The following is a 13,091-nucleotide window of genomic DNA, read 5'->3' as shown; positions in this document are numbered from 1 at the left end:
AAAGTTGAATGCAGCTGCACAGGTCCTAGGGCGAAACAGCCGCGGCGCCGCGAGGAACCTTCTTGAATCTTGTCATTTCGGCTTCAGCAGTCGCTCCAAAACTTTCTTCCGAACTGCACGCGCTTCCTAGGATGTTCCCATTCCTTAGGATGGGGGCTTCCTATCTGTCCAGAGTATGGCGAAATCACCACCGTCCACCCTGTCTCGCCCACTTACAGGCTTTTAAGTTAAACAGGAACGAAGAACTGGGAGCAAACAAGCCAATCCGCTACAGGGCTCTGGCTCTACTTATGCCTCTGTCTTCCAGGGCGCCCCGCATCGGCCTCGCTGGGTCTCCCAGCAGCTGTAGGTCGGCCCCCTCCCCACTTCCCACCCCAGTATCGGTTTCTCCGCATTTCAAAGGATGCTGCTAGCGCTGAATTTCCTCCTTCTCTCTACTTTGTAAACCAATCCCCGAAGTCGCTGCTACCCAAGATCTCTTCCCGCCAGGGGGCGCCTTGACTATAGGGGCTCTGGCTGTAACTTGGGACAAGTTGAATTAGGCTTGAACCGTGTGACATGAAAATAGGCAAGTTCTGAGACCACAGGTGTGAACCTCTTGGAAGACTTGACCTGACAGAGGAAAAGGTTCTTTGACACTAAAGGCCGAAGGATGGACTCTCCTCCCTGGGAGGACTCCCACTCCAACACCAGACAGCGCCAGTGCAGGGAGAAGGTGACACTGGAGCTACTCTCAGACATCCCAGCGTAGCCTCCCCCTCCCGCCCCCCCCCCCCCGGGCCTGCGCAGAGGCCACGGCTTGAGGAGGGTGTCCGCAAAAGGAAGGTGGCCCGCGAAGACCCTAGATGCTCAAGTCCAGACAGGGAGCAGTGAGAGAGAGCGCCTGCCTTAGCTCCCAATCTGTTCCTCGAGCAGCCTCCTCGAAAGCCTCCTCGGGAAAGCCCCCTACTACAGCCCCTGCCCTCCACCCACCTTCTTGGAATAGATCTCTCAGAGGCTCTCAATTCTGGTGCCTGGGGAAAAAGCGCTAGGGGTTCCGGTGAGATCCTTCAGGGAGAGAAAGACGCCCTCCAGAGGGGGGGGGGGGTCCGGATTCTCTGTTCCTTGGATCTCATTGGGGAGCAGCGACCCCCCGCGCCTGGCTGCTTTCCTGCTTTCTCTTCCTGGGTGTCGTTGCCTCGACGGCACCAGAGAACCCAGCTCAGCCAGGCTCGGGAGCCTGCTCCTGGCTGAAGAAGGTTTGCCCTCTGGGGGGGCTAGGCACAGAAACAGCGGAGGACCCAGAGAGCTTCATGCAGAGTTAGAAGCCTGGATTCATAGTTTCTATAAATTCAAGAAACAGAGTCCTAAGTAATAATCCCTTTCATTTGCTAGCAATTTTTATGCTTTACAAACTCATGGATCTCATCCTTAAATACTTGGATCCCTAGTACAACCTGGGAGGTACACAAGGAGAGATTATGACTATGTTTTTGCCGTTCAGGAATCAGGTGCTAAGAGGCTTTGTTTCCTTAATTCAACATTTCTTGAGACACTGGAAAATTCAAGAATAAATAAAACAGGATCTCACCCTAAATTAGGGAGGCCGGTAAGCAACACCTTAGTTTACTCAGGCTGTGGGCAGAGCGGCTCCAGGGTGTGGTGGGAGTCCAGGAGAACTATACCACAGAGCTGAAACGTGGCAAAGCCAGGGCTCCAGTCCCAGGACTTCTGACTTGTACTCAAATACTCTGCCTATGACCCCTGAGCACTTTAAGATCGGCTACAGTGAAGAATACTCCCCACCCCCATCCTACACACACACACACACACACACACACACACACACACACAACTTAAGATGAAGAAGGTAGCTAAAAGAAAGGACACTCCTGGGTTAGGAAGAGGTGTTGGGGCCAGGAGACTTCATCAAAACCTCTATCTTGGTTGGATCCCAGAGTAACATTGTCACAAAGTAACTATGTACATATTATTTGGGTGATTTATTGTTAGTTTATAAGCTCTGTGTGGGTAGGAGCCACATCTAGCTTGTTTAAAGCTGAATTGTTAGGCCTCGCTCGGAGCCTGGCACAGAGCCAGTACTCAACAAACATTTGTTGAATAAATCACGAATTGCGATAAAACTCGGAGCAAAATAACACCAGAAGGGAACATGGCCGCTCACCGTCCTAAGAGAGGTGTGAAGGACCATGAAGAGAATTAGAAAAATGTGGCGCTGAGGACTGGGAAGGACTTTTCATTTCTCTAGCGATCCAAGCTTCAGACTCCGAGTCATACAGCCTTGTATGAGCCCTCCGTCCTAAATTCTCAAAGAAGTGACTCCAGAGGGACAGAAAGGCGCTTCCCCCCCCCCCCATAAGGGTGGTGAGCAAAGGTTGGTGGCAGTTCAACGCGTCCCTGGCCGGGCCTGGACCTGAGCCCCAGTCTCCCGGGCTCCTTAGATTCCAGGCCAAGCTGCAGAGAGCAAAGCTGTGTGGCCGCGGTTAGGGTTGAGGTGGGCGTATGCGGGCCCCACCAGGGAAAGCTCCTTGAGAAGCCCGAAATGGACCCCATTGCGCCCACTCTGCCTGAGAGAGTTACTGAAGACGCGGGGACCTACAGGGAGGATCTCAGGCTTCCCAAGTATTCCCTGCAGCCATGAAGAAATTATTAGGTTAACCTCGGTCACCCTACTTAAGATGAAAGGGGAGGTAGCTAAAAGAAAGGACACTCCTGGGTTAGGAAGAGGTGTTGGGGCCAGGGGACGGACTCTCAAAGCCTTTGGTCCGGCAAGAGCAGAGATGGAGATATACGCCTTTTGCCTCCGGTAGACGCCTCAGTCCTTCAGGCTTATATTGGCAGCGCAGAGAGTGTGGGGCAGTGTGTGTGTGTGTGTGTGTGTGTGTGTGTGTGTGTGTGTGTAAGGGACAAGGGTAGAAGAGGTGGGGGTGGGGTGCCGCAAGGTGGTGCAAAGGCCCAGGCGAGGTCTAGTCCAGAGCTAGTGCTGGTGAGCGCGCCTGGCGGTGAGGTGCAGGATAATCTTGGTTGCAGGGGTGCAAGGGGGAGGGCGGAGCAGCAGCCTCGGCCAGCCGCCGCCCTCTGCCCCCCAACTCCCGGCCCAGCTCCAGCTCAGGGCGGAGACTCAATGCCTGCTGCGTGGCTGGGGGTCGAGGTCCAGTCTGCAAGCCTGAGGGTGGGGGTGGAGAGCTGCTAGCCACGTGCGCAGCCGGAGCCTGCTGCGGGACTGCGAAGCTGCCGAGGGACGAAGGCCCAGGCTCAGGGCCTGCGGAAGATGCACCCAACTCTCCCCTTCACTCAAGGCCTAAAGGCAGGGCAGGGTGGGGGGTGTGCTAACGACAATACAGAAATCTGGCGCTCTGGCAATGAAATTAAAAATTTTCTAAAGCTTTCGGAGAGCTTTTATGTGCCCCATCTTATCTGAAAATCTCAGAGAAACCTTGTGAAGAATTACCTACACTTCTAAACGGCATTGAGACCGAGAGAGACGTACACCATTCTATACTTGGTGTTTCTTATACTTACCAGTAATGTGAAATAATGGAGAGGGAAAGGGAGAAAGAAGACAGGTGACTGGGAAACCCACCCCGCCTTAGCAATAAGACCCCAGTCAAAACAAAAGCCCGGGATTCTGGGCCGCCTGCAGACAAGATCTGTATTCAGTTTGTCTGCTCTCCTCGACGGTTCATTTGAGCTCAGCGTCGTCTTCCCTCCTTGCTCCTAGGGCTTAAATATCACATAGATCAACGCGCAGTTGATGGAGCCTGAGTCTTCCTGAGAGCGCCGCCCGCCCCCCCCCCCCCCCGCCCCCAGAGAAGCCCCTTGGAAGAAGCGCAAGGAACCAGCCTGGCGCTTGTCTTTCACAGTACAGCGGACAAGCACGTCTCAGCGCCCAAGTGCAGGGTTGCCTGCCCCAAAGCCGCCAGGGGAGCTGCGCAAAAACGTGGGCACATGCGGGAGGAAGGGGGTGCCCTGGGCTTTGTCACCCTTCATAAGCGACGTAGGTGGTGAGGAAACCGAATGTTAGTATAGAAGTTGGCTTTGTGTTGAGGGAGCACAGAGCACTTCTCAAGGAGAGAACTGAAATGTTAAAAAGCCAATAACAAAACAAGTTTCCTTACTACAATTGCTGTTAATGGAAAAGGCGCCTAACCTGCTGAATTAAATCGTTCAAAAGTGCCTGTTCATCACTGGGAGTTCCTTCTCTACAAGGAGGGGAAAGAAAATGAAAACAAAAAAACAAGTTGGAGAAGCCCCCTTAACTGGCCCCGGCAGTGTGTTGGAGGCCCCAGCCTGGACAAGGAGCTTTCCACCCTCCCAGCCTCTAGCCGGAGAGGAGGCTAAAAGAGCCAAAGAAAAACCAAACCAAAACAAGGACAAAACGTTTGGAATCTCAGGGGGAAAAGTCGGAGTGGGTCTCGGGATCTGTGCCACGCAGGGCACGACACTGTAGTCCACTGGGCTGGAGGCCGGGGCCTGGCCGGAGCAGCAAGGCCGGTGCCTCTGGTCCGGCTGGGGAGCGAAAGCCCACAGCTCCCCCTCTCCAGGCGCCCAAGGACCCTCAAGGCGCGGGGCTCACACTTGAAGCCTGGGAACGCGCTGACAGGAAACCCACTTCCTCCTAAGCAGTTTCTTGCTCGCCGGATGAGAGGCGCCCAATTGAAGCAGAATGATCCTCATCTACTAATATCCAGCGTGGCCACAAAGCGACTGGCCATTTACGCCGCCACTTTAAACAAAGATATTTGGTTATTCCCGGGGAAGCAAGTGCACTTTTGCATGGCTGAGCTCCGGGAGGAGGCGAGCCTCAGCCCAGCCTCCCGCCTGCTGGGCTGCTCGCGCCTCGGGATTCGCCCCCTCCCGGCCAGCTGGTCCCGCCGGGGTTCAGGCTCAGTTCCGCCCGGCAACAGGCGGGCGGGTACTTACGACGCTCCCTGCCCGCGCCCTCCCTGAAGCATCAGAGGGGAAAACAGCGTGGCCCTGGGCTCGGGTGCTGGGGCTGTGATGTCCTCGGAAAGTCAGCTCCAGCCCCAGAACCCCGCGTGTCCGGGCGATGGGCGAGGGTCGGGGACACCAGGTTTGTTCGAGGTGGGGCAACTTCAGCAATGGCCCTTCGGGTTAGTGCCCCCCAGCTTCCCAGCTCTGGCGGCCAGTAGTGTGCTTGTCTTGGCCAGGAATGGGGGTGGGGAAAGGGAGCCGCGGGTGGGTTGTGTGTGTGTGTGGGGGGGGGCGTGATGCAGGGGGCCCTGGACCGCTGAGAAGACCCTGAGCTGGGGGGAGGGGGACGCGGGGATCTGGGACAGCCTCTCCGAGGCAGCCGATCCCCTGCTCAGCGTCCCCTCCGCCCGCTGGGATTCTCTCTCGGGTAGGGGGAAAGGGGGCGGGGAGCAGAGGTGTCCCTCTGACGGCGGCAGAAGAGGCAGACAGACGGACAGACACGCAGAACAACAGTGCGGCCCCAGGGTTCGTCCCCAGACTCGCGAGCTCGTTTGGTGGTGACTGGGGCTCGGCGCCGCGAAGCCCGATGTGGTCCGGAGGCAGTGGGAAGGCGCGGGGCTGGGAGGCCGCGGCGGGAGGGAGGAGCAGCCCCAGCAGGCTCAGGTGAAACCCCTACCCTGTCCCTTGGCTCCCTCCCTCTATAGACTTGTCCCCGCCCGGGAACCCCGACTATATTGGAAAGTGGTTCACTTTGTAACTCCGAAAGTTGGTTGCAAAGCAGCATTCACCTTCCTTCCTCCCCACCATCCCCCCTCCTCGGCTACTCCTCACCCCACCTCTTGCCCTCCCCTCTCTCGGTTCCCTCCTCCTTTCCCTCCCCTGTCTCCCCCCGCGCGCCGCCCGCACCCCACAAAAAATGGGGTGGGGGTGTCCGGGGGAGGGGGAAAGAAATGCTTTGGGTCGTGTCTCTGCCTCTCTCTCTCTCTCTCTCCCTCTTTGAGACCTAAAAATCCTGACAAGTGAAACTTAAAGGTGTTTACCTTGTCATCAGCATGTAAGCTAATTATCTCGGGCAAGATGTAGGCTTCTATTGTCTTGTTGCTTTAGCGCTTACGCCCCGCCTCTGGTGGCTGCCTAAAACCTGGCGCCGGGCTAAAACAAACGCGAGGCAGCCCCCGAGCCTCCACTCAAGCCAATTAAGGCGGACTCGGTCCACTCGGTTACGTGTACATCCAACAAGATCGGCGTTAAGGTAACACCAGAATATTTGGCAAAGGGAGAAAAAAAAAGCAGCGAGGCTTCGCCTTCCCCCTCTCCCTTTTTTTTCCTCCTCTTCCTTCCTCCTCCAGCCGCCGCCGAATCATGTCGATGAGTCCAAAGCACACGACTCCGTTCTCAGTGTCTGACATCTTGAGTCCCCTGGAGGAAAGCTACAAGAAAGTGGGCATGGAGGGCGGCGGCCTCGGGGCTCCGCTGGCGGCTTACAGGCAGGGCCAGGCGGCTCCGCCGGCCGCGGCCATGCAGCAGCACGCCGTGGGGCACCACGGCGCCGTCACCGCCGCCTACCACATGACGGCGGCAGGGGTGCCCCAGCTCTCGCACTCCGCCGTGGGGGGCTACTGCAACGGCAACCTGGGCAACATGAGTGAGCTGCCGCCGTACCAGGACACCATGCGGAACAGCGCCTCGGGCCCCGGATGGTACGGCGCCAACCCAGACCCGCGCTTCCCCGCCAGTAAGTGAGGCCGCCCCACTGCCGGGCCGCGGGCTGAGTACGGGAGGCGCGGGGAGAGCAGCCCAGAAGGCGCGGCTCCTGCCAGCTGCGCACTGGGCGTCTGGGTGGGCGGCCCGGCAGCCGCGCCAGGGAGTAGGGTGCGGGAGCTGGGGATTCTTTCCCCTGCTGGATTGAGGTGTCCCAGAAGAGACACTTGGTAACGCTGGGGTCCTGCGAGCAGTATTCGGTGTCTCCCCAGTGCGGCCGACTAGGAGCTCTGCTCCGCGCAGGAGACCTCGGAGTGCCGAGGGAGCGCCTTCCTCCCCCCCACCCCCCACCCCCCCAAAAAAAACCCTAAGGGAGCTGGGGGCAAGCAGGGAGCAGAGAGGCGCGGCCTGGCCGGGCCGGAGGCTGCCCTACTGCGACGCGCTCAGGCGTCCGGCCCGGCTGGCTCTCTAGTGTAGGCAGGTGGAAGGGCGCGCGTGGCTCCAGAGGGGGCTGTAAATGGAACGAGCAAGTGCCCTCACTGGGGCTGACAGGAGAGAGAGCGGCCAAGAGGCAAAGCGTCTGGGGCTCTAGCTTTCGAAAGTGAAGACTCCACTCTCCTAAGCTCCCAAAGTTGGGGTCTACCGTGGGACCCCAGCTTTTGGTGTGGGCCCAGTTCACCGCCTGTGCCCCGATAACCCCACGACTCTGGCCGGAGATGGGCACGAAAGGAACGGAAGCGGCCTTTCTCCACTTTGCTTTTGGGCTGGAGCACTGAGAGTGGGGAGGCAACCGGGGTTGAGGTGGGGAGCTTTCCAGTAAATCCCTCGACGGCAAGGCCTGGGGCAGGCGCTAGCCATCCTTGACACCTAGGCCTCTCAGGGCGGAGGCAGCTTAGGTGAGGAGGGAGCCGTCGGGGTGGGCAGGGCCGGCCAAGGCCGCGGAAGGCAGAGGTGGCCTGGCCCGGCCCGGTCCCCGCCGACGCTGTGCGTTTGTCGCCTACAGTCACCCGCTTCATGGGCCCGGCGAGCGGCATGAACATGAGCGGCATGGGCGGCCTGGGCTCGCTGGGGGACGTGAGCAAGAACATGGCCCCGCTGCCAAGCGCACCACGCCGGAAGCGCCGGGTGCTCTTCTCCCAGGCTCAGGTGTACGAGCTGGAGCGACGCTTCAAGCAACAGAAGTACCTGTCGGCGCCCGAGCGGGAGCACCTGGCCAGCATGATCCACCTGACACCCACGCAGGTCAAGATCTGGTTCCAGAACCACCGCTACAAGATGAAGCGCCAAGCCAAGGACAAGGCGGCGCAGCAGCAACTACAGCAGGACAGCGGCGGCGGCGGCGGGGGCGCCGGGTGCCCGCAGCAGCAGCAAGCGCAGCAGCAGTCGCCGCGCCGCGTGGCAGTGCCGGTCCTGGTGAAAGACGGCAAACCCTGCCAGGCAGGAGCCCCCGCGCCTGGTGCCGGCAGCCTTCAAGGCCACGCGCAACAGCAGGCGCAGCAGCAGGCGCAGGCTGCTCAGGCGGCCGCGGCGGCTATCTCAGTGGGCAGCGGTGGCCCTGGCCTGGGTGCACACCCGGGCCACCAGCCGGGCAGCGCAGGCCAGTCTCCGGACCTGGCACACCACGCCGCCAGCCCCGCGGCGCTTCAGGGCCAGGTCTCCAGCCTGTCCCACCTGAACTCTTCGGGCTCGGACTATGGCACCATGTCTTGCTCCACCTTGCTATATGGTCGGACCTGGTGAGAGGACACCGGGCCAGGCCGGGCCCAGCGCGCTGCCTCATCGCTGCCCCTCCTGCCGGTCACACAATCACCAACTACCCGCCGCTCCCTGCGCTTCGACTTTTCTTAATAATCTGTCCCGTTTAGACCGAGGGGAAAAAAAACACAAAAGCCAAACTGCTGGACGTCTTTTTTTTTTTTTTTTCTAAAATTTGTGGGATTTTTTAAAAAAAGAAAATAAAAACATCCAAGTGAATCCAATTCTTTAAAAAGAGAAGGACATAACAAGAACAGCTTTTGGGGTGTCTTTTTGGTGATTGAAATGGTTTCACTTGCTCAGGCAGGGTGCAGTTTGGAGAGGGCTCTACCATGACTGGCTCTGGACTCTAAAGATCGCAAACTTCACTCTGGGTACACTGTGCCAGCAAGGCGGACTCGCTTGTAAATACCCGGATTTCTTTTGAAGGGATGATGGGGGCTGGGGAGAGGAAAGACTCTTCGACAGGACCCACTTGTCATTGACACAAAGGAAATGCCCCCTCCCAGCGCCCTCTGGCCGCCCAGGCTCAGCCCCGGGGGGAAAAGCCCTGGCTAAAATTGTTTCATGTTTGATGTGAACTTGTAGCTGTAAAACGCTGTCAACAGTCGGACTACATGCCTAGTTTTTAGTAATCTGTACATTTGTTGTAAAAAACAAAAAACAAAAACAAAACCAACCCCTGTCCCCAGCCCATCATATTTTTTATGGGCACTGACAAATCTGTGTATATTATTTGGCAGTTTGGTATTTGCAGCGTCAGTCTTTTTCTGTTGTAACTTATGTAGATATTTGGCTTAAATATAGTTCCTAAGAAGCTTCTAATAAATTATACAAATTAAAAGGATTCTTTTTCTGATTAAAACTCCACCTTTTGTTTGGTTTTAATTTGGCTTTAAAAGGCTTTTTTTTTTTTTTTTTTTTTTTTTTTTGGTGGTGGTGGTGGTGGGGTCAGCTCATCATTGGCCTGATGGGGTTGGAATTGTTTGGGGGCTGAAAGGATACTAAACCAGCTAAAGAGCTGGGCCCAGAGTCCTTGTCCCACAGGGAAACGGAGTTTTGTTCTGTCTCCGGATTGAGTAGAACCAAACCTTGAGCAGTCCTGGGACTCGACAACCAAAAGGAAAAAAACTAAATACTTCCATCAGGAGGGAAAGGGTGAAAGGAAGAGAAAGAGACCAAAGGACTAGTTTTCAGCACCAGGCTTCTGTTTTTTTGTTTTTGGGGTTTTTTTTGAAACCTCAGAAGTGTCTACTGTGGTCTTATACAGCTAAGGCAACGTTTAAAACTTTAAAATGTTTAAATAACATGCATTTTAAATAATCTGAATGAGGGATCATTTTTACTGAACGAATGGTCCCTGTAGATTTCAACACCAATCCTTGTTTCTAATCTGCTGTAGAGCCTCGTCAGAATTGGAATTTAGGGGAAGACTATTTTCAAAAGTGGGAAAGTCTATCTGGGTCTCTGTTCTGTTCTAAAACAGCTATCCCCCATGCAGGGTTAGACATGGATCCCAAGCCTCTCAGGGTCTTTCTGGTCTTGGGAGGTTTCTGACTGGGCTACACCAAAGGCAGGACTTTGGAAGCTGGGCTGTCCCTCTTTGTTCCACCGGTTTCCATCTCTGGAATATCTTTGTAGTAAGGAATCTTTTTCCTGTCTCCAACTCTCTACTTCTCGCTGCCCACCCACTGTCACCACCACCCAAGCAAAATAATCATCTTTGACCTTTCTCCCTCCTTCTAATTTCCTGGTCTCTTTGGTACCCAGATGTGGTTGTTGGGGAACTCTTAGGTTGCCCTGAGGAGGGGAGGAGGAAGGAGTGGCTGTGGACAGAGAGAAATCATAGTCCCTAGATGGGCTATTGCCGATTTCAGTGTCACCCTTGATAAACCTACCCAACAAAAGTGGCCGGGCGAGCTCCTATTAGCCTGAGAGTGTTTGTGGGGGTTCATACTTGGCATGTACTCATTTCATGCCCAGAATTCCATCTTTCTTTTTCCTTTCTTCCCTCTCTTCATCTTTTCTTCCTCTCTTCTTTTCATCTCATTCTGTCTCCATCTCTCTTTTCATCGGACTTTTCCCATACCCCACTTGTGAAGGAAATTGCATAGACCAAGGCCTTGCTCCATGACCAGCAGTATTATTTGTTAACTTCCTGGGGGCTCCTCTCCCCGAATGCCTTAGGACTGGGGGCCAGGGTGAGCTTCCTCCCCTGGGTCTGGCTGCTGAGATATGGTTTCCAATATCCAGAAGAGACTGGAGAATCCGAGGATGGTTGGTTGGGTTTACAGAGTGTGCTGGTTGGGGAAAATCCCAGCAGGCCTCACATTTTGGTAAACAAGCAAAAATCAGTAAAGTTTGAACACTTGTGTTGGAAAGAGCAGCAGTGGTCCCGGGACAGGGTGCATAGGTGGTCGAATCACAGCTCGGGCCGGGTCTTTGCCAGGGAGATGTTTGCTCTAAGGTCCCAATTCCAGGGGGAAGGGAGATTCCGCTCAACCTGCCCCAGGCCCAGCACAAGCCCCAGGGGCGGGGGAGGGGAAGCAGGTGGGACTCGCGGCAGGACACTGGCAAGGACGGCTGCTCCCCCAACTCCTAGCCGGGAGCGGGCGCCTGAGAGTCACAATTTTTAGTGGGTTGTGGTACCCTCGGCCTTATCACCCTTACACTGGATGGAATTTTCTCAAATACATTCTTCTCCCTGCCGTCTAGGGTCGGCTTAGTTTGAAGTCTGTTTACTTGTTCGGGGGTGGGGTGGGGGAAGGAGGTGATTTCAGCCGGGTCTGTGGATGGGACCGAGACAAATAGAGGCTTGGCTGCTTCTCTCCATCCATCACGCTCTGGCCGGGAGAGTGTAGTAACTTCAGGAAGCAGCCGTGGAACGCAAGCTGAAGCTTTTTTGATAGGGAAACGTGTGCGCGCTGGGCGCAGCTAAAGACCCCAGCCTGGGGACATTCTCCAGCCCACATCTCGAAGAGCCTCTGCGACGCCTGTCGTCATCTACTCCTGAAGTAGACCTCCCCTCGGTCTCCAGCATCTTTGGCCCAGGTTCTGGCCCGGAGAAATCAGCCTTCTGGGGATGTCCCTGGCCTTGAATGCTGGAAGAGCCGGAAGCTTCCCCACGTAGGGGAGCAGCTCAGTTCGCCCCAAGATCCCAGAGAAGCTGAGCGCCCCCGCCTATGCACCCCACCCATCCCTAAACCCTGACGGGTGAGGAGAGTGGGGGAGATCTTGCAGACAGCATCCTGCATACCTCCTCTCCCCCACCCCACCCTGCCAAGTAAACACGGGGACTTTCTCGAGAGCCCTGGAGTGCGGCTCTAGTGGCTTGGGGCCTGAAACCCCAGGCTTGGCTTGTTTGATGTTTAGCATCCCAAAGCGGCACACCACCCCCTCCCCAGCCTGGGAACTTGGAGCTGTGGGTCGGAGAGGGAGGAAAGCAGCCCTCTCAGTCGGCCAGGCTGGGGACTGGACTGGGTTCTGGAAAGGCGAGAAGAGACGGCCAGAGATGCTCTGAGCAGGGGAGAAGGGAGACCCGGCTGCCGCCCCCCCCCCAACAGAGACACTTGTGGGTACAGCTGGAGTTGTCAAGGCCTGGAGGTGGGTGGGGGCAGGGAATGCTCAGCAGCCGGGCAGGGGCTCTGGGATAGGGGCTGGCCCTGAGGGAGGTAGCTTGGGGCCCTCGAGTGAAATCAGACTCAGGCCCGAGGCGACCGCGCGAGAAACGGTCGGGGCACTTACTCCAGGAGGCGGAGGAGGCCCCGCGCGCTCCAGTCCAAGGGCCTCGCAGGAGGCAGGTCTCCTTCCCGCTGTTTAGGACTTGGCCTTAACAAAAGGGAAGACTTGCTCGGGAGCCTTCCGAGGATTTTAAATCCTCCTGGGTCGGGGCAGGCCTGGGGCTGGCATCAAGGTCTCGGGTTTTGAGACCCCAGGGAGGAATTCTCATACTGAGGCCACACACTTCTCCGAGCGCGCTCGCCGGCGTATGCGCGTCGGTGAGGGGCTATCTCCAGGCGCGAGTGCACAAAAGGTAGCGCGAGTCTCTTCTCAGGCGACTGGAGATAAGAGGAAATGAGAGCGGGGTTTTCTGACTTCCAACTCATTAGGGACCAGGTAAGGTCAATGCTTTCTCTATTATGTCTTTATCTTAAAAGCGGGTCAATTTAAGATAAGGGAAAAAAAATCCAGGATCTGTGTGAACCGTACTGATAAAGACTGACCCCTTTCCAGAACTAAAAGCAAGCCAGGCAGACATTCATTTTCTATAAACAAGAGAGTTGTGAGAAGCTGCCTTGAATTCTGATCGAATGTCTCCAGTCTCTCTAGACATGGCTCACCCCCTCCCCCAATTATTAGAGCTGGGAGCAGAGTGCGGGAGGATATTATTTGTGGAGAACTAGAAAGCCTGTTGGGAAATGTGAATCTGAGATGATATGGCTCTTAGGCATGGTTTGCTGGCTTGTTTGCTTCAAATGTGTCTTTCTTTTAGAATGGAAGGAAAGTGACAGACATGAGTGTTGGGAGGGATGAAGCTGAATGTTTTCTTTGCTCTGCCAGGTTCCTATTAAGAGATGCTGGACACCACCTTCCTCTGACCCTCCCTGACTTCCTGACTGGTGTGTTTGTGGTTGTGTAGTTGGGTCCTTTTCAGCTCAAGGCCCACCCTTTGTGGGGCTCGATTTGGGCTCCCTCCTCCA

The 13,091-nt window shown here is 56.1% G+C and overlaps 1 protein-coding gene across 4 annotated transcripts; it reads left to right on the top strand.

Annotated features, from left to right (window-relative positions):
• Nucleotides 1-4,865: 4,865 nt before the first annotated feature.
• NKX2-1 (NK2 homeobox 1) lies at nt 4,866-8,507 on the top strand. 4 transcript variants are annotated; one of them, XM_045059808.1, is made up of 4 exons: nt 4,866-5,074; nt 5,367-5,598; nt 6,285-6,670; nt 7,640-8,507. In XM_045059808.1, the coding sequence occupies exons 1-4, from the start codon at nt 5,002-5,004 to the stop codon at nt 8,374-8,376; spliced, it is 1,428 nt and encodes a 475-aa protein (XP_044915743.1). In that variant the 5' UTR covers nt 4,866-5,001; the 3' UTR covers nt 8,377-8,507. The 4 variants fall into 4 exon arrangements, with proteins under 4 accessions (XP_044915743.1, XP_044915744.1, XP_019688496.2 ...); XM_045059810.1 differs by lacking the exon at nt 4,866-5,074 and adding an exon at nt 6,043-6,187 and having other exon boundaries at nt 5,467-5,598; XM_045059809.1 differs by lacking the exon at nt 5,367-5,598 and having other exon boundaries at nt 4,909-5,085.
• The last annotated feature ends 4,584 nt before the right edge of the window (nt 8,508-13,091 follow it).

This window comes from Felis catus, chromosome B3 (assembly GCF_018350175.1).
Source record: "Felis catus isolate Fca126 chromosome B3, F.catus_Fca126_mat1.0, whole genome shotgun sequence".
In the NCBI taxonomy this organism is placed as follows: domain Eukaryota; kingdom Metazoa; phylum Chordata; class Mammalia; order Carnivora; family Felidae; genus Felis; species Felis catus.
Note: the sequence above shows the minus strand (reverse complement) of the source record. Positions and strands in the feature narration are given on the sequence as shown.